At 40.4% G+C, this 21,608-nt stretch overlaps 1 protein-coding gene across 1 annotated transcript in view; it reads left to right on the top strand.

The window, feature by feature from the left end:
• Window positions 1-21,608, top strand: part of LOC307136802 (synaptic vesicle glycoprotein 2C) — a gene marked incomplete at both ends in the record, with an annotated part of 67,101 nt that overhangs the window by 10,090 nt on the left and 35,403 nt on the right. The window contains 3 exons of the mRNA XM_079834082.1: window positions 9,581-9,757; window positions 12,600-12,751; window positions 17,863-17,996. Of these exons, the coding sequence (XP_079690208.1) occupies window positions 9,581-9,757; window positions 12,600-12,751; window positions 17,863-17,996 (463 nt within the window). The remainder of the gene's footprint in view (window positions 1-9,580; window positions 9,758-12,599; window positions 12,752-17,862; window positions 17,997-21,608) is intronic.

The raw sequence follows: 21,608 nt of genomic DNA, 5'->3' as shown, positions 1-21,608 counted from the left end.
ATGAAGAGTGAGGAAGCTTCCTGAGGAGTCATGACCAAGGATACACAGGTGTTTCCTTCCCTCGCATAGAGACAGAGCGACACGTGTCATAATATGAAGACCACGCCCACCGGGGACGGAAAACAATCAAACCATCTCCATTGACTTTGTATTGCGTGAAGCAGCCTCCTTGTCATTGTCACTTTAAACAAAAAACAGAACAATGTCTAAAAGCTGATATGTGACAAGGTGTACAGCAAACAAGATAAAAAAACCCAGAACTAAAAAACCCAGAAGTTTGTATAAGCTGTTGACCCAAAAAAAAAACGTTTACGGACACAAAAGTAGATACAGGCAATTAAGACAGAGCGCGACATGCTATATTACACTGAGAACTACGCCCACTAGAGGGGAACGTAATCAGGAAATATAATATATAAAACTGACATTTGGATATTTTACTTACCAAGTGCCAGGATCCCAAAATTGACCCATTTTTCCTGCTGATGCTTCACGTCTTATTGCCTGTATCCACTTTTGTCTCCTTAAACACTCGTTTTTTTTGGGTCGACAGCTTATACAAACTTAGTTCTGTGTTTATTAGCTCGTCTGCTGTATATACTGTCACATATCAGCTTTTAGACATTGTTCTGTTTTTTGTTATAAGTCAGAAATGACAAGGAGGCACTTCACGCAACACAAAGTCAATGGATACGGTTGTTTCCCCCATAGATATCCATAATAAAGGCTAGATGTCTCGTCCGTGCTGCTGGCCATTGGAGGTCGAAGTCTGCACCTGGCGGCCATCTTGTCACAGGCAGCTCGCTCACTCGTAACATTGTTTTCATGGTGCTTGCACTTTTTAAATAAACATAACTGGCTCAATTTTCTACCGATTTTCAAACAGTTTGGTTCGTTATAAAAACGTCAGCGATGTAGTTATGACACTGCATACTTATGAAAAATGATTCATAATTTGTTCACGTTGTGGGCGTGGCCTAAATACGCTCTGTCTCTATACTAAGGGGGTGGAGCTAAGACGTGAGGAAAGGAAACGAGGATTCACAAATAAGACATGAGAAGCACCTATTGTACGATTTTGGGCTGTCCTAGACGAAAGATGACCAATCGCGGCGATTGATTTCTGTGGTCATGGCTCCTAATGTGTGGGTCTACGTCATACATGAGAGAGGTTCAAAGACGGCTGTTGTCACGGCCTTGCAACCAAAGATAGTCTGCAATCATTTTCAGAAGTTGAGCATGATCACAGTGTGTTTTTCTGCTACGCCCCACATCTACTGACTAGCCAAAAAAACTGCAACATGAAATGGCGTATTGATCAATGCAACATGGCACTAAAACCTCAAGCTCCATTTGCAAGATTGGCATGCTAAGTAGTTGGCCTCTTTTCCCTAGCTGTGACTGCATCCATATTCTCCTCTTTTTTCCTTGCACATAAAAACCACAATTGCCAAAGTGTGATTCATCTTGCTCTGTTTACCACAAGCGCATGCTGATGATGTTTTATTCTTTATTCTCCTTTACTAACTTGCGTCGTAGCCTACGATTCATCATCGTACAGTCTACATACAGTACATGTCGTACACAATTTTGTTGTACAGTGTGATTTGTAATGATTGAGTGAATACATGAGGAAGCTAATGTTGTACCCAAAGGCTACAAAAGGAATTTTACTTATATGCAGTATGTATGCACGTTTGACCGCAAAGACGCAGATGTTTAAGGTTATAATGTTCTGTCAAATACATACAAAATCAAACCCTACAAGAGACATTCTCCTCATGTGTGCGGTGTGATGTCATGAAATATCCAGTTTTTCAGCCCGTCTCATGCAATCGTGTTGACACTCGCGTCATAACAAGAGCGGCGGATGTAGATACAGCAGATACTGTCAACACTGTCTGAACAAACAGATCAGATGAACAACGACTGTGGACTGTCAGTCCAGATCACATCTGTGTGTGATTTGAGTCTCTGCGTGAGTGTGTCAGTATTGACACTGTTGTGCAATCATGCTAGATTAGTCTTCTGTAATTAAAACATACAGGACGTCTGGCCCGCCCACTCTCGTCCTGTCCCGCACTCTGATTGGTGGAGCAAATCGGGCCAGATTCAACAAAAAAGAAGTTAAGTTTGTCAAATGTTCCTCAGTGCAATTGTTGACAAAGGTTCTCCAGTCCCTGTGCCCCGCTCCTGTTTACAGTCGTGCGTTTCGCTCTGGTTGTTGCTCATGCGGGATTCCGATGGGATTTTCATGACAGGATCAGGGGAATTACGGGCGATTCTCTGAGCGCTGCCGAACTCAAATCAGTCTGTGACAGAGAGAACGGGAGAAAGGGAAATTTCACTCCGCAGGAGCTCATTTTCACTCACTGAATGCTGGGATATTAATAACAAGAGCTTTGACATGTAGATGCAGTTCAGTGAAATAAATCCCACATGAGAGAGAAGTAGCAAAGGAGAAGACTGTGCAACCAAGAGAAAATACACTCACTTAAAGGATTATTAGGAACACCATACTAAAACTGTGTTTGACCCCCTTTCGCCTTCAGAACTGCCTTAATTCTACGTGCCATTGATTCAACAAGGTGCTGAAAGCATTCTTTAGAAATGTTGGCCCATATTGATAGGATAGCATCTTGCAGTTGATGGAGATTTGTGGGATGCACATCCAGGGCACGAAGCTCCCGTTCCACCACATCCCAAAGATGCTCTATTGGGTTGAGATCTGGTGACTGTGGGGGCCATTTTAGTTCAGTGAACTCATTGTCATGTTCAAGAAACCAATTTGAAATGATTGGAGCTTTGTGACATTGTGCATTATCCTGCTGGAAGTAGCCATCAGAGGATGGGGACATGGTGGTCATAAAGGGATGGACATGGTCAGAAACAATGCTCAGGTAGGCCTTGGCATTTAAACGATGCCCAATTGGCACTAAGGGGCCTAAAGTGTGCCAAGAAAACATCCCCTACACCATTACACCACCACCACCAGCCTGCACAGTGGTAACAAGGCATAATGGATTCATGTTCTCATTCTGTTTATGCCAAAGTCTGACTCTACCATCTGAATGTCTCAACAGAAATCGAGACTCATCAGACCAGGCTACATTTTTCCAGTCTTCAACTGTCCAATTTTGGTGAGCTTGTGCAAATTGTAGCCTCTTTTTCCTATTTGTAGTGGAGATGAGTGGTACCCGGTGGGGTCTTCTGCTGTTGTAGCCCATCCGCCTCAAGGTTGTGTGTGTTGTGGCTTCACAAATGCTTTGCTGCATACCTCGGTTGTAACAAGTGGTTATTTCAGTCAAAGTTGCTCTTCTATCAGCTTGAATCAGTCGGCCCATTCTCCTCTGACCTCTAGCATCAACAAGGCATTTTCGCCCACAGGACTGCCGCATACTGGATGTTTTTCCCTTTTCACACCATTCTTTGTAAACCCTAGAAATGGTTGTGCGTGAAAATCCCAGTAACTGAGCAGATTGTGAAATACTCAGACCGGCCCGTCTGGCACCAACAACAATGCCACGCTCAAAATTGCTTAAATCACCTTTCTTTCCCATTCTGACATTCAGTTTGGAGTTCAGGAGATTGTCTTGACCAGGACCACACAACTGCCATGTGATTGGTTGATTAGATAATTGCATTATTGAGAAATTGAGCAGGTGTTCCTAATAATCCTTTAGGTGAATGTATGTAGGAAAAATGTGTATGACATTTTTTAAAAGCTGTTATGAGGGATTTCTGCACCATTTAGAAACATTTTATGTATGTTATTACAAAAATGCATATTTAAGGTCCCCCTATTATGCTTTTTGGGGTGTTACCTTTCGTGTATTGTGTAATTTGGCTGCTTGTGAATGTTTATGAAAGTTCAAAGTGGCGATAAATGGAGTTATTGTCTCCCAGAAGAGAGAATCGATTCTGAATCACCTGAAACGAGTCGTCAGTAATCCCCCAGTAATCAGTTCCTGCTCAAACCTATGTATGTTTGTAACTAATTTGCATTATGCAAACCTATGGTCTTCATTGGCTGCCTTTGCCCCGCCCTCAAACACTGTAGTTGTAGCAGAGACTGGAAGAGTTTGGTTTGAGAAGACGTCGTTTTCTGCTGCCAAAGAAAATCCTCTTCCTCTACCAAAGGATGATATTGATACAGGAAAACAAGACGTCATCGTTACTGTTCGCATCACTGTCAAGTGCTGAGGAAGATCTGGAGATGAATCTGAGCAGAGTAGACCAATCATAACAGACTGGGCCATCTGACCAATCAGAGCAGAGTAGACCAATCACAACAGACTGGGCCGTCTGACCAATCAGAGCTCATAGAAAAGTTTCGAGAGGCTGAATCCTTTAGCTGATACTGCAATGTATATTATGAGAAATTAAAGGCCCACTAAAATCAAAATAAAGTTTTTTAGCTTTTAGTATGATTATCTTAGCCTTAAGGTTATGAATAAGCTGGTGTGTTCCAAAACAATGACAAAATTTGCATTTAGGAGATATAAGCATTCAAAACATACAGTCTCTCACTTCCGTTAAAACGAATCACAGATTTTGATGTCATCATCGTAGACTTCACCTTCTCATCAAATCTTCTGTCCAATCAAATGCTCTCTAGAATCTGAAGCCCCGCCCCCTACATTATAAATAGACGCTGAAGCTGCGACTGAAAATGGTCAGTTGTTCACGCATTTACTATTTTCTATATGGTGAACGGCACATAGCGCACTATACATGCGATAGGAAACGATTCAGACAGTGTAAATGTGTTTTCAGTTGAGGCGAAGGAAGTCTGGGTTCACGATAGTTTCACGCGCACACACAGTCTAGACCAGAGCCGTTGACCACAGACACGAGAGCGCAGCGCGGATCATATGCGCGAGTCGGCGCAGACAACAAAACACATAGGACCCATTTAAATGCTGCTCAGAATGCTGTATTTCAAGGAGATATGGAGGAGATTATGATGATAAGCGGTTAGATTCGGAGGAAACTGGCATTAAAAAAACAGAAAGGCTCTAGTCAAACTGTGGTAATAACGGAACGCTATTGGAGGAGATGCTAACAGCTGGAGCCGTTTAAGGGGAAATTACGTCAACACATTGAACGATGCTGCACGTTCCAAGGAACTTCAGTGGGCCTTTAAAGTCCTCATGAAATCAAAATCGATCTTATTTACTTTGTTAGCCCACATTACAGGTCTAAGGGTGAACAATTAATCTGTGCAAGTTAATACACATAAAAAAATTATTTGCCGTGGTAATCTTTAATCAAAATCTGAAAAGTAACTTCCGGTCTTGAATGGCGTTCCCTTTCCGATGACGACTATGCGACGGCTTGGGTTTGAATATCCTTAACCACTCCCCTTAAACCGTTAGTCTGCTATCAGAGCGAGATGGAGAGGAGGAGCGCTGAAGTGAAACCCTGCCCTCTATTCAATATTCCGTTTCACTTGGAAATACGTCACTGCACTGAAATAAGATCAGTTGCAACTTCCGGTTCACTGGGACTTTAAAGTGTTTTTTTGACGTTGGATGCATGCAAATCTATTGTAGGATACAATTAGAAGTCTTTAAATAGCATAATATGGGCATGTTAATAAGGTAAAGCCCAAGCTGAAAGCTGTTTTATAGTTTTTCTACATACTATATATACATACTGTATATATATATAAACCAGTGAGTGTAATACTGTAAATGTGGCTCTGTGAGGGCAGCTCTTTTGCTGAATGTGGCTTATTGGTGTAGAAAGCGGGAGCGAGCCGCAGTGTTCAGTGCTGTCAGACAGTAATGGATGACCAGGGCGGCCCATCACGTCTGCACAGCAAGATAACACACACTCCTCCTCAGACTCTCAAAGAGAACGCCAGGGATGAAGAACACCAAACAGCACTGGAAGATAGACAGAGATGCCTCGCTGGGTTTTCATTGGTCGAGCTTGTGCACGTCAAATGGCCTTCGCTTTACATTCTACAACATAAATTAGCATTTTTATTACCTTATCCTGAATGAGTGGACAGGACTGGATTCATTCCGTTATGTGTGTGTGTGTGTGTGTGTGTGTGTGTGTGTGTGTGTGTGTGTGTGTGTGTGTGTGTGTGTGTGTGTGTGTGTGTGTGTGTGTGTGTGTGTGTGTGTGTGTGTGTGTGTGTGTGTGTGTGTGTGTGTGTGTGTGTGTGTGTGTGTGATGGAATGAGTGATGATCAGCCCGTCCTTCTGAACTCACAGCTGGAGTAAAGGAACAGTGGGTGATATACACCTGTTGTTCTTTCTGTTGAAGCGTTGCACATCTTGAGTGACTGAAAGCCCTGTGTAGCTCATCTTTAGCTCTTCTTTATTGTGCTCAAGTGTGTAAGTTAGCTATATATTGACTTAGGATGTCATGGATGCATTGCACAAGATGTGAAAAAACAAAATGGTATGTCGCAAGAAGCATTTTACATACAGATGTTGCAGGTTTCAAACAATATGAGGTGTGTGTGTGTGTGTGTGTGTGTGTGTGTGTGTGTGTGTGTGTGTGTGTGTGTGTGTGTGTGTGTGTGTGTGTGTGTGTGTGTGTGTGTGTGTGTGTGTGTGTGTGTGTGTGTGTGTGTGTGTGTGTGTGTGTGTGTGTGTGTGTGTGTGCGCGTGTGCACATTTTTTGGTGAGCTATCCCTTTAAATTTGACTGTGGTTAATTAAGGATGATGGAAATGGATCAATGAAAATAATAACATCTGTGTGTGTTATTTATGTTAGAGTTATAGACTTGCTCAGCTTTCCATTAGAATCAGTACTGATCAATAAACAATAGCTGTCAATATTACACTCACCGTTTGACCACACAGGGAAACTCGCTAATGAGTTGTCTTTAATATCTCACTTGTTTCTCCTAGACAGCAGTGAGGTTACATGCAGATCACAGTGAGACTTGCTGAGACTAGAGAAAGTGTGTGTCTCCTCTGGAGTTTCAGAAGAGATCTCAATAATGTCTCAAATATTCATTGTACAGCTCTATATTCTCACTGAATGACAGCTGTTGACTCGCTGCCTGTTTTTATTTATCCAAAGAAACTGTAAGAGAAACATCTGATGGGAAGACCGTGTTGTTGTTGTTGTGAACTATATAAAAATTAGTTTTCAGTGCATTAAATAAAGCCGAAATAAAATACAATGTAAAGCAAAAAAAAGTTTGTTTTGAAGTGCCAAAATGACTATTATAAATGTATTAAATTAATACAAATAAATTAAAGCTAAATAGAAATAAACAACAAAGACTAATTCAAATGACAAAAGCATGTAACAAAAGAAACATTTAAATAAACATTCATTCAAAATAAGAATAAGTACTAAAATAGCATATCAATTATGCTAAAATAACACTGAACAAAGATGATGCTTAAACAAAGAGCTAAATCCTTGACACATTTCTTTTTAATGTCTTTTTAAAGTCAAAGGTAAGTTTGCAGTGTTGACCGCTTATTATAAGCGTTTTTGAGCTTGGCTCATAAAGCGATCAAGATTATGGAGTTATTAAAGGGATGGTTCACCCCAAAAAATCCCATAAGTAAATCTGTTTCACAAATGTTTATAGTGACAGATAAAGTGTGTAAAACACTGCAGTGTACACCTGCAAAACAGATGCTAGCACTGATATGTTCCTTTTGAATCATCTTCTGAGTATTGGACCACTTCAGAAGCTGGAAATATCCCGTAAGAATATCCTGAATACAGCACAACTCCATCATGTCCTGTCTGAAAAAAGTCTTAAAATGTCATTTTAAAGTCACAGTTAAAGGAACACGCCGAGTTTTAAGGGCCTTTAGCTTATTCACCGTATCCCCCAGTGTTAGATAAGTCCATACACACCATTCTCATCTCTGTGCGTGCCATAACTCTGTCTGACACACTCACTGCTAGCCTAGCTTAGCACAAAGACTGGAGGTAAATGGCTCCAGCTAGCCTACTGCTCAATAAGTGACAAAATAACGCCAACATTTTCCTATTTACATGTTGTGATGTGTATAGTTACATCGTGTAGTAAGTCTAACGGAAAATGAAAAGTTGTGATTTTCTAGACCGATATGACTAGGAACTATACTCTCATTCCTGCGTAATGATCAAGGAACTTTGAGCCGTACCATGAGTGCAGCGGCACAATAATATTACGCAGCACTTGAAAATAGTCCCCAGCGCTCTCTGTGCAAGCAGATTGTCACGTTGGTTAGGTTGACGGAAGTTAGCATATTTTCAGGCGCTGCGTAATATCATTGCGCCTACTGCACCTTAATGTTGGTGTTATTTTGTCACTTATTGAGCAGTAGGCTAGCTGGAGCCATTTACCTCCAGTCTTTGTGCTAAGCTAGGCTAGCAGTGAGTGTGTCAGACAGAGTTATGGCACGCACAGAGATGAGAATGGTGTGTATGGACTTATCTAACTCTGGGGGATACGGTCAATAAGATAAAGTCACAAAAAGTCGGCGTATTCCTTTAAGTTTGCAGTGTTGTCATGAGCACTTATTATAAGCGTTTTTGAGCTTGTTGTTTAAGCTTGGCTCATAAAGCGATCGAGATTATGGAGTTATTAAAGGGATAGTTCACCCCAAAATGAATACAATCAGAGTTATATTAAAAAATGTTCTGGCTATTCCAAGCTTTATAATGTCAGCCCAAAATTGGAAGTCCAAAAAGTGCATCTATCCATCATATAACTGCTCCTCATGGCTCCAGGGGGTTAATAAAGGCCTTCTGAAGCGAAGCGATGGGTTTGTGTAAGAAAAATATCCATATTTAAAACTTTATAAGTAAAATTTTGAGCTTCTGGCGGACCGCCTTCCATATTCAACTTATGAAGAAAGCGTAACTGGTGTAACGATGACCTCAGACGTAGCGTAAGTGTTTTGAACTGCGAGAGGCGTTTCACTTTCTTCATAATTTTATATATGGAAGGCGGTCCGCCGGAAGCTAGAGATTTTACTTGTAAAGTTATGGATATTTTTCTTACACAAGTGCATGGCTTCGCTTCAGAAGGCCTTTATTAACCCCCTGTGTGGAGCACTTTTATAATGGATGGAGACACTTTTTTTGGTCTTCAAATTTTGGGCTGCCATTATAAAGCCTTGAAGAGCCAGGACAGTTTTAATGTAACTCAAATTGTGTTTGTCTGAAAGAAGAATGTATACACCTAGGATGACTTGAGGGTGAGTAAATCATGGGATTATTTTCATTTTTGGGTGAACTATCCCTTTAAAGTGAGCAAGTGTGGGTTGCAATATTTTTGTCTTATTTGGATTTATTTTTTCTATTATTTTTCAAGCAAGATCGGGCAACATGAATGAGTCAAAGCTCGTACCGCTTTCCCTGTGATTTCTTACACACCGCACATACAGACGAGAGAAACATCTCTGATGCACGATAAAATACATCATTAACAAACGGAAAAGACTGAACTGTGTGTGTACTAAAGGTCAACCGGATTTAGCTTCAGTGTGTACATGATGGCCTTAGTTGTGATGGGTAGGGTTATGATGAAGAACGAGTGTGTGTGTGAAGTGTGTGGTCTGATGATGATCCTAATACTCCCTCTGTTGTGTGTGCAGGCAGCGTGGTGTATCTGGGGATGATGGTGGGCGCGTTCTTCTGGGGCGGTCTGTCAGATAAGGTGGGCCGGCGGCAGTGTCTGCTGGTGTGCATGTCCGTCAACGGCTTCTTCGCCTTCCTGTCGTCCTTCGTCCAGGGCTACAGCACCTTCCTCTTCTGCAGGATGCTCTCGGGATTCGGGTGAGTCTCTCGCTCATGAAGGAAGCCATCCATCTTCTGCTTGGACGATCTTTGCTTTGCTTAGCTAATGAGTTCATTAACTGCGCTGTGAGGAACAGCATCACCGATGACGTGTGGGAGAGAGCGTTCTTAAAGGGACAGGTCACCCAAAAATGAAGATTACTCTCCCTGTCGTTCCAAACCTGTAAGACATTTGGGTAACACTTTATTTTGATGGTCAACTTTAGACATTCTGTTAACTATAAGTAACTTTGCAACTACATGTCTACTCATTCTACTAACCCGAACCCTAACAGTACTAATACTAATGAGAGTTAGTTGACATGTAGTTGTAAAGTTACATATAGTTTGCTGAATGTCTAAAGTGGACTATCGAAATATTTAAACTTCTTCTTCTGAGCCAAAATGTAAACAGTGTGTCCTCCTAGAGCTTTCAAGCTACGACCACTGAACCTTAAGACTGTTCTGACTCGGGTTGCTGTTTCTTTTCGACCTGATCCGACTAATGGTTGTCCTAAAAATGAAGATTAAAAATCATAAAAACCCGATAAACTTACATTGAGGGGGTTCAAAACGTTAATACACTAACTCTAATAGGACATGCTAGCAACATGTTAAATCATCCTAGCATGATCATTAATGTTAGCAATGTGTTAAAACCTGTTAATCCATGCTAGCAAAGTGCAAAATCATGCTAGCAATGTGCTAAAACATGTAGCACCATGTTAACCCATGTTAAAACATGCTAATTCATGTTAGCAATGTGTTAAGCATGTGTGCAACATAATTCATGTTGGCACAGTATTATATCATGCTAGCAATGAGTTAAAACGTGTTAACAACATGCTAATTAATGTTAGCAATGTGTTAAGCATGTGAGCAAATTCATTTTAGCACAGTATTAAATCATGCTAGCAATGAGTTAAAACATGTTAACAACATGCTAATTCATGTTGGCAATGTGCTAAAACATGCTAGCAACATATTAAAGGTGCACTATGCGTTAAATCATGTAAGCAATGTTAAAACATAATTCATGTTAACAATGTGTTAAAACATGTTAGCATCGTGCTAAGTCATGCTACTAATGTGTTAAATCATGTTAACAACATGCTATTTCAGGCTAGCAGAATGCTAAAATATGCTAGTTACATAATAATTAATGTGAACATTGTGTTAAATCATGTTAGATAAATGCTAACTCATGTTAGCAACATGTTAATTCATACTACCAACGTGTTAAATAATGCTAGCAACCTGTTAAATTATGCTAGCAACATGTTAATTAATGCTAGCAACATGTTAAAACATGTTGGCAAAATGTTAAGGCGTGTTAAAACAAAATTTTACTTTCTCTTTGTAAAACCTTCAAACTTCAAGCAGTTTAAAGTTATTTTAAACCCTCCAACATCAAAGTCTGTCATCAAACTTTACTCATCTAGTAAACATTTATTGTTAAGCAAATGAATGCATCAGTGAGTCAACGGTGCATGATAAGAAAATCTTTTTTGCAAATGTTTATAGAGACAGATAAAGTGTGTAAAACATAGAAATTATCTTTTCTGATAATTATACACCTGCGAAACAGATGCTAGCATTGACATTTTGTTCTTTTTGAATCATCTTCTGAGTATTGGAGCACTTACATCCTGTAGGAATATCCTTAATACAGCACAACTCCATCATGTCCTGTCTGCCGTCTGAGAATAACACATACACACACACACACACACACACACACACACACACACACACACACACACACACACACACACACACAGTGATAACGACGGAGTGACACACTGACTCACAGTCAGTTCCTCTGTCTGTCTCTCGTCAAGCACTTCTGCAATGTCACAGTTGTTTTAACCTCCTGGCACAAACTCATGACAGAGAGAGAGAGAGTCGGTCACAGCGGAGGGTTTTATTGCTAATTGAATTTAGCGTGATCTCAGTGTAGCGACTCCAGACTGAATCACTGCGGCCCATCTGAAGCAGACACACACACCCGGGGTCAGAGGTCATACAGACCGAGACTGCAACACACTACAGGCCCATTGTTTCAAAAATAGCTAGATGCGTCACAGGACCATTTATTCATTTTTTTAACTTTGCTGATTTTATTTGATGACATGTATTCACATGTATGTATTTAATTGTGTAATTTAGTCAGTGTTAAAAATAACACAAATGAATCCTGTGTGAATGAAGCCAAAATGTTTAATCCTTTTTGATACTTATTTGGTGATTATTTGATTAAATATATCGATGTTAGTAAACTAATAATGATTACTACCAAAATGAATCATTAATATACATTACTTATGGTGTAATTATTAGATTAAGAAAATATTGTTGGTTCCCCTTTTGCTGCCAAAACAGTCCTGACCCGTCGAGGCATGGACTCCCTGAAGGTGTGCTGTGGTATCTGGCACCAAGATGTTAGCAGCAGATCCTTTAAGTCCTGTAAGTTGCGAGGTGGGGCCTCCATGGATCGGACTTGTTTGTTCAGCACATCCCACAGATGCTCGATTGGATTGAGATCTGGGCAATTTGGAGGCCAAGTCAACACCTCAAACTCGTTGTTGTGCTCCTCAAACCATTTGTGCTTTGTGTCAAGGCGCACTTTGAGGACAAAATGTTCACTTGCTGCCTAATATATCCCACCCACTAACAGGAGCCGTGATGAAGAGATCATCAGTGTTATTCACTTCACCTGTCACATATTCTTTCAAAAACATTGAATAAATCTTAAAATATATTTGCAAATGTTGTGTTTTAAATAAATGAAAATGATCAATTTAAAAATATATGCAAAATATGTATCTTGATTTCTTTGCAGGATTGGCGGGGCGGTTCCCATCGTGTTCTCGTACTTTGCAGAGTGTCTGGCCCGTGAGAAGCGCGGCGAACACCTGAGCTGGCTGTGCATGTTCTGGATGGTGGGCGGGATCTATGCCTCGGCCATGGCCTGGGCCATTATTCCACACTATGGTGAGTGACAGCGCCAACCGACCAATCATAAAGCTCTGCTTCTACTGTACATCCAGCCCTATAACCCAATGCCTGAGCAGCGTTCACATCCATGCAATTTGTTGAGAATGAGACAAATGTTTGAGCTGATATCACATAACTGATCCTCTGGGAAGCCTCTCTGTCCTTTATCATCTCGTTATGAGAGGATGATGGGTAATTTTCCGTGAACAAGAGCAGATTTAAGGGGGCTGCTGGTCTTCTGCGAGATACTGTGCTGGTAATTGAGGTCAATTGATTAGCGTCTCTTGTTTTAGCAGCGTTTGTGTGGTCAGGAGGCAGCGGCGTGTGCTGAAACGGTTCTGCCGCAATGCCTTCATCACTGCAGGAGCGGGGCGAGAGGCAGGTGAAGGACTTTGGTGGCGGTGAAACCGTTTAAGTGTGTGTGTGTGTGTGTGTGTGTGTGTTCTGCATATCCTCCAACTTTTGTTCTGAAGTAGTAATGAATGCTGTCAGGACGTCTTGATTTGATTAAAAAGTTGCCGTTGCGTATGTGGCTGGTGCTAACTAAACTAGTGTGTGGAATTAGCTTTAGTTTTAGATGCTAGATGCCGTGCTGGTCACCGGTTTAACCCAACATTATCAGTCCATGTCCAGTTGTTAAGCACTGGTTTAGCTGTGCTAGTTTGAGATGGAGGCTGGAGCTGCGGTGAATACCGATGCGCTGCGTTATTCACTGTGTCGCGCTGCTGTGTCTCTCTAGAGTCAGTGGTCCATGAACACACTCCATTACACACATAATCTATATAATGAGATTCTCTATGGTGACTGATAAACACGCACCCGTGGGGTTATTCATTCCTCACACACACGCACGGAGCGCTGCGGCCCTGTAATGAGTGTTATTGCCACTTCCAAAAAGTGATCCAGTCTTCCTGTCCTTTTATCCGGAGCACATGTGCCAGATATTGATCCGTCTGGAGTGAGCACATCTGTGTGAGAATCTGCCTTAATGAAATTAGAAGAATGATGAAATATGAAACCTATTTATTTATTTGTATGTGTATGTGTCAATGACAAATAAGGTTTTTAAGATTAAAAAAAAGAATAATTTTAAGCAAAACGTTTTAAAATGCTTTTTTATGTCCAAAAAATGTATGGTGTTGATTCATATTGGTTTTACAGCTTTTAAGACAGCATTAATTCATTATTAAACAAGATTTCAGATTTTACCACCCAGAAAATCATGTCAGGTGGTGCGACCGTATATTCATTTAAAATAATATACATATACAATATACATATGAATCATTGTAGTGTCTAAAATGCATATCACATGGGAAATTCCCTTTCCATTTCTTGATGTATTGCCCTTTTAGTCCAATTCATATAAACAGACACTTTTCTGTGTTCAAACACCCAATTTTCTTTTCTTTTGAGTTTTATGTTTTGTTTTTAACTGTAAAAAATTATTTGTATACATTATATAACGGTTTACAGTTATATTTCTTACTTTATTTTGCAATTGCAGTGGGAAATTATACTTTTAAATGTGAATTTGCTGGTCGCACCACCTGACATTTCAAACTCAATTCAAATCTAACAGGCATTAACTTGGACACCTATACAAATGTTTGACCATTATGCTCAAGGTTATACATAATTAAAAAAAAATCAAATACACATTTTTATAATAACAACATATTTTCAAAGTTTTCCAGAGAGTATTTATCTAAAGTCATGTTTTGCTTATTTGTGTGGTTGAATTGGATCATCAAAGGTCAGCAGCAAAGACATAGGTTAATAAAGTGAGATTAAATACATAAAGTATATGTGTGTAATTTAACAGTAATTATTGCGTAATATTCTGAGTCTGCATTTTATTGATTATATACATTTTGAGGAATGCTGAATCTTTTTTTGTGCAAGTGAGTAAATACTTGTTGACATTTAGTCTAGAACCATCATGTTCACACAGCGCACACAACACTTCTGCACTTAAGCCCAAAGTCATTTTCATCATCAGGGCGATATCCAGGTCCGCGTGCAGCCCTATTTTTGTGACCGCGCAGACGGCGCATGTACAACAGCGCATGTGTGTTTTGACAACCACTAGATAGTGCGCACGCACAGAAAATGTCTTTCTGCGCTCACGGCCAAAGGAGTACACTTTGAAAGGCTCGCGCTCTCGACTGTGTGAGATGGAGCAGAACTTTACTCCTGATTTCTCTCAACATGGGGACAGGAGAGCTGTCAGTCAATAAATGGGAAACAAAGTATCTTGTAACAAAAAGTAACTGATTTTGTAACTCACATTACATGTAAGGTGTTACCCCCTATAATGTATATGTGTCCTGAGCTCTGAAAGAGCAATCTCTGAGATGTTCGTGTACTTGAAACCATCTGGGCACATTTGGCTCACTATTCCCTGTGTACCTTCATTCAGGACACAGTATTTCTGATCTGGTGTGTTGTTTAGGACGGATACAGTATGCAGATGGAGAGAGAGAGAGGTTGTGAGTGAGCAGGTTTAAGGATGTAATATTAACTCTCCTCTCTGCGGTGATGTTTCTGTGTGTCCCCTACGGCCTCTTACAGCCGAGAGTGAGTAATTGCATTAGAAGCTAGAAGACATTAGTGCTCAGAGACTCTGTGTGTGTGTGTGTGTGTGTGTGTGTGTGTGTGTGTGTGTGTGTGTGTGTGTGTGTGTGTGTGTGTGTGTGTGTGTGTGTGTGTGTGTGTGTGTGTGTGTGTGTGTGTGTGTGTGTGTGTGTGTGTGTGTGTGTGTGTGTGTGTGTCAGTGTGTCTGTGTCTGTGTGTGCATGTGTGTGTGTGTTTTATTACCACTCATACAGTGCGTTTTTGCATCATCAGCTAAACTGCAAAGAGTGTAATTTTGACCAGCATAATGGAGAACAAAACCTACAAAAATAAATAAGATCAGGCATAACATTATGACCACTTACAGGTGAAGTGAATAACACTGATTATCTCTTCATCACAGCACCTGTTAGTGGGTGGGATATATTAGGGAGCAAGTGAACATTTTGTCCTCAAAGTTGATGTGTTAGAAGCAGGAAAAATGGGCAAGCGTAAGGATTTGAGCGAGTTTGACAAGGGCCAGATTGTGATGGCTAGACGACTGGGTCAGAGCATCTCAAAACTGCAGCTCTTGTGGGGTGTTCCCGGTCTGCAGTGGTCAGTCTCTATCAGAAGTGCTCCAAGGAAGGAACGGTGGAGAACCGGCGACAGGGTCATGGGCGGCCGAGGCTCATTGATGCACGTGGGGAGTGAAGACTGGCCCGTGAGGTCCGATCAAACAGACGAGCTATTGGAGCTCACATTGCTCAAAAAGTTAATGCTGGTTCTGACAGAAAGGTGTCAGAATACACAGTGCATCACAGTTTGTTGTGTATGGATCAGTCAGAGTGCCCATGCTGACCCCTGTCCACCGCCGAAAGAGCCAACAGTGGCACGTGAGCATCAGAACTGGACGACGGAGCAATGGAAGAAGGTGGCCTGGTCTGATGAATCACGTTTTCTTTTACATCACGTGGATGGCCGGGTGTGTGTGTGTCGCTTACCTGGGGAACACATGGCACCAGATGCACTATGGGAAGAAGGCAAGCCGGCGGAGGCAGTGATGCTTTGGGCAATGTTCTGCTGGGAAACCTTGGGTCCTGCCATCCATGTGGATGTTACTTTGACACGTACCACCTACCTAAGCATTGTTGAGACCATGTTCACCCTTTCATGGAAACGTTATTCCCTGATAGCTGTGGCTCTTTCAGCAGGATAACTCCTGAAGTTTGTACTTTGAATATTTAAAAAATATATATACATTTTGTTTTAAGGGAATTTGAAGGAAGTTCACCCAAAAGTGAAAATTCTGTCATCATGCATCTCATTTGCTCTTCAGCATACCGTGCAAAGCAAACTTTGAATGAAATGTAAAACTTATTTGTATCTTTTTTTTTCTTCTTATATATACACATGCATGTGTGTGTGTGTATTTATATACAGTATATATACATAATAATTATACACAGCACACACAGATATATTATGTAAACACAAACCTTTATTTCCGATGCGATTAGTCACGATTAATCATTAAACGGCCCTAGTCAGCTTTTGACATGAGAATCAATTTCAGAAGATTTGTGATATGGTACACAATTATATGAACGTGGAGCTCATCGGCCCCGGTCCTCATCCACCGTCAGGGTATTGAAAAGAGCGGCGTGAACATGATTCTGCTGAACTCCATTTGTGTCTGTAAATGATGACAGAATCGTCCTTTAAGCATCTTTTTCTGGTCTAAGGCCTTTCTGTCCTCCAAGGCATCTTCGTTTGTTACTCTCCGTTCCCCCGCAGCTGTCCTGTAAGCATCTCGCTCAGCTCCATCGCTCACTGTTTCTCAGTTTCTGAATCACACACACACACACACACACAGCATATGGTGCCGCTCCGCCTCTAGACATTCTCCGCAGCGTCAGAGAGCAGCAGCCATGTGGAAAATGATACCGACTTTAATGATTATTTTTCAGTGAGAGTGTGTTTTTTTTTTCAGCAGTATTACTCCTGCAGGCATTCTTAATCGACTCCTCTTCACACACACACACCAAAACAAACTTATTCACTGTGAAATTTAGTTGCGGAGGCTTTTCAAAGGCTTTTGTGGAAATCACTTGCGTTTTTTGTGTTGTGCTGAACCGCATTAGCATGTGACACCAACAAAACCAAAAAACACCACGGTAATGTGCAGGGTTATTATTGTAAATCAATAATATTCTATTTCAAATACATGATTAATATTGTACTATTAATGTACTGTGTGTACGTGACATTTTTTAACGCCAACATTTTTTTTAATACCATTTTTTGGGGGATATTACCATAGTAATACCATGTTTTTTTTAACAAGGTACTATTTTAGGAAATGGCAGCACCATTATATTCAATACATTTCATAACTGGTTAAAGTTGAATATCATGTGCAACACAGAACAAACATTTCTTCTGAAAATGTGTATTTTGTCTCATGTGTAAGTGTTTTTGGGCAAAATGAAATGAATAAATGTACGTGGTTGTTTAATGCTCTCTCTCTCTCTGTGTGTGTGTGTGTGCAGGCTGGAGCTTCAGTATGGGTTCAGCGTATCAGTTCCACAGTTGGCGTGTGTTTGTGGTCGTGTGCGCGCTGCCCTGCGTCTCTGCGGTGGTTGCGCTCACGTTCATGCCGGAGAGTCCACGCTTCTACCTGGAGGTAAAGGAAGTGTGCATGTTCACATGTGTGCCAAACTGTGTTCTTTTAGTGTAATTTAAAAGGATAGTTCAGCCTAAAATGAAAATGAAGTCATCCTTTACTCACCCTGGTGTTGATCTAATGCCCTTCATTCTTTTATGGACCACAAAAGGAGAACTTTTTTAAAATGTCCCGCTCGTGCTTACCCAGATAATGCTAGTGAATAGCGACTAACATCAAGCTTTTTAAAAATGACGCAAAAGTATCACTTCCAGACCTAGTCGAAAACGCATTTGACTGGATTGCTTTCATAGTGTAGACGCTCATGTGGTCGAATGCATTCGAACAGCCACAAAAGACCCAATACTCTCCACCACTGACCTAATGCGTAATCATTATGGGAAGCGCGCTAGCTAGGCGGGATTTCTTTGTTGACTGGAGACCCAAGTTTGGTTTGAAGACGAAAAACGTACCAAGCACAATGTGTCAGAGCAGAAATGAAAGCTGATGCTCTCCGTGTGTTTTCCCGTCGTCTCCGATCGTGTTCATATGTAAGTTGGGTGAGCTTATTTCATCCAAAGATCTGAAAAAAACATACATTTACCTGCCCATAGACTCGAAGAAATCAGGACAGATGTGGTTGAAAGTGGACAAAAGAGACGGATCAAAACATGGGTGGATGTAAACGGGAATGTCTCCCTCGTCTACTTGTGATCCGATCGACCAAAACACATCTTAATACCAGGTGTAAACAGGGCCTTTCACACCCAGTCTTAAAGAACAGAGAGTCTGAATGGGGAGTATGCTAATCTTGTACAGGAGCTAAAACTTTATCATGGCCGGTTCTGCACTTACTTTCAAATGTTCATGGGACAATTTGAGGAGCTCCTCCAGAGACAGTAGCACCGCATTTGACGAGACAAACACACACTTCAGGAACCAATCGATCCGGAGTTTCCAGTTGAGTCACGATGTAAACATTTAAGTGCCACAGTCGTACTGACGGAAACACATTTATTTTCCATAGTCGCGGACACAATTAGGTTAAAAAAAAAATCAACAAGTTTTAACTCAAAAGGTCATGTTATGGTTGTCTATAGCCTACAGTGGGCAAACACAGCTGCATCTGTACAGCTGTAATCTCATGAGAAATGCGAGACCTGGCAGAGGTTAATGTTGATTGAATGGCTAATGACATCAACTGGACATTTCGTCACCTTTGTTTCCTTGTATGTGATTGGTTTAAGCCTTTTCTGTCGCTGCAAGACTTTAAAAAAATAAACATAGTTTTTTTGCCGCAGCACATTCACGTTCGGTGTGGAAGCACTCATTACACAAACAGCTGATCAAAAAATAAAACCATTGCGCGTCAAAATCGCGTCCAGTGTGAAAGGGCCTTTAGTGCGGAGATTTTAATAAATAAATAAAAAAAACAGGAAAACAAAGGGAAGAAGTCCAACTGACCAACTAACACTGATGCTGCGTCCCAATTCGCCTACTCATACTACGTCCTAAAAGTATGTACTCTTTTTGCGAAGAAAAAGTACATACTTTTGAGTGTGTAGGAGTAGAGCATGCAAGCTTTTGGACATACTACTATCTTTAACGGACTCTGCTTAGTTACGTGCGTCCCGTCACTGTTTAAACTGCCCTGTCAATCATCGTCACAGTTCAAATCCTCCACATTAAATTTAATTTCCTACATTATGGGAAAGAAATGTAGTAGCACGTTGATCTGCCATTCGTGGGTCTTTAATGCAGAGACTCCTCTCGTGTGTTTGCAAAGTTAATGGCCAAACGTATCATTACAGAAGTAGTTCACAGTGCTGCTGGTGAAATATAATGTGGCTAACATTGAATAAATATCTTTTCGTCTGGTTAAATACTGATAATTGCTCACTCAAACCCCTTTAATTAATCCTTTCTACTTAATTGTTAGACTCGTGTAACCATCATGTTTGTAGTTTTTTATAACACTTTTTATCCGCGTTTGTAGTTCTAATCAAATCCTCGTCTATCTCGCAATGGGTTGTGGGCAATATCAGCCGTTAGATTGCGCATCGACCGGAAATAGTAGACCATCCGGGGATCTTTGGAATACTCTTTTCAACACACTACGATTTGGGACGTACTAATTCTTTTTTCGAATACTATTTAGTACGGATAGTATGCGAATTGGGACGCAGTGTGAGGCTTATATGAACTGGTATAACTAGATTAACCTGTTAAACTGCAACCCCACTTTGGGGCTCACAGCTGAAAACGACCTACCTGAATTAAAACAATTATAGCTCCTGAGAACAGTGTGCTACAGGCACAATTAAGGTATCTTTGGAAAGAAGACACTTGGGACTCTACTAAAAAGCAATCAGAGTTGATAATTCTCAAACAGATAAAAAATTATAATAGTTGAAATGCCTCAAAAATTATTTGCACTACACAGAATGTTGTATTATTTCATGTAAAAATATATGAAAATAGACCTGGAGGAATCCAGTTCAGTTATGGATTGAAAGCCACACGACTTATCAGTTTATATTTCAAGTTTGAGGAAGATATAATGAAAAATGTGGTTCCTGCAAGCTTTTTTCCAAGACTATGTCTGTTCCATTTCTCCCTCCGCCTGCTTGAGGCACATCCCCAGAAATGACATCTCCCAACTAAAACAATTGCAGTTGCTAAACAATTTGCACTACATGCACAATTTAGACATCTTTAAAAAGAAGACACTTTACAGTTTATTACCCAAACATTAAAGTAGAAAAAAACTTAGAAAGACAAACAGTTATAGAAGTTGAAGTGTCTTGAAGATGATTTGTGCTACAATGAACACTTTATTATTTGATGTAAAAATATATGAAAATAAGCCTGGAGGAATCCAGTTAGTTAATGAATTGAAAGGCAAAAGTCTCATCAGTTTATATTTAAAATTTGACGAAGATATCATGAAAAATGGGGTTCCTGCATGCTTTTTTCTAAGAATATGTCCAGGTGCCAAGAAACCTACAGGAGACTTGATAACCTAATGTTATGAAGTGTACTGCAAGCTGTTTTAGCCATCATATATGATGCTTGAATGCTTTTTCAACTATAAAATAATAGGCAGAACCATAAGACTTTGTATTAGTGATTTATTTGTACAACAGAACTTATAAAAATATAATAAAAATGAAATATTAATAAAAAAGAGCTAAACTTCTTTGCAACTGAAAATACAACAAGTAATATAAGTATAATAACTATAAATATAACTAGTAATATAAATAACAATATAATATAAATATATAGCTATAAAAACACACACAATTTGCAAATGTAAAAAAAAAAAACATTTACTGGCCTTTTACTGGCCGATTCAGGTCTACAACAGCAAGTGCAGATCTTGAAGAATCTGAAAGCTTTCTTCTCTTTTCTGCTGGTTGGCTGGTGCTTGGATGCCATAGCTCATCTGAAGACTCAACCTGATGCCTGTAGAATGGCAAGGAAAGGAAAGAGAATTAGCACTGCATGTCCTATTTCTGTATAGTTTGCCCATTCAATCAACAATCACACTGTCATCATTCACTCTAATTACAGGCCATCCCATGAACAATGAAACTGATGGGCAGTCGGTTAGACAGCATTCATATTGAT

Source organism: Gobio gobio (genome assembly GCF_949357685.1).
Source record: "Gobio gobio genome assembly, chromosome: 14".
Taxonomy (NCBI): Eukaryota; Metazoa; Chordata; class Actinopteri; order Cypriniformes; family Gobionidae; genus Gobio; species Gobio gobio.
This window is presented reverse-complemented; position numbering and strand designations above follow the sequence as displayed.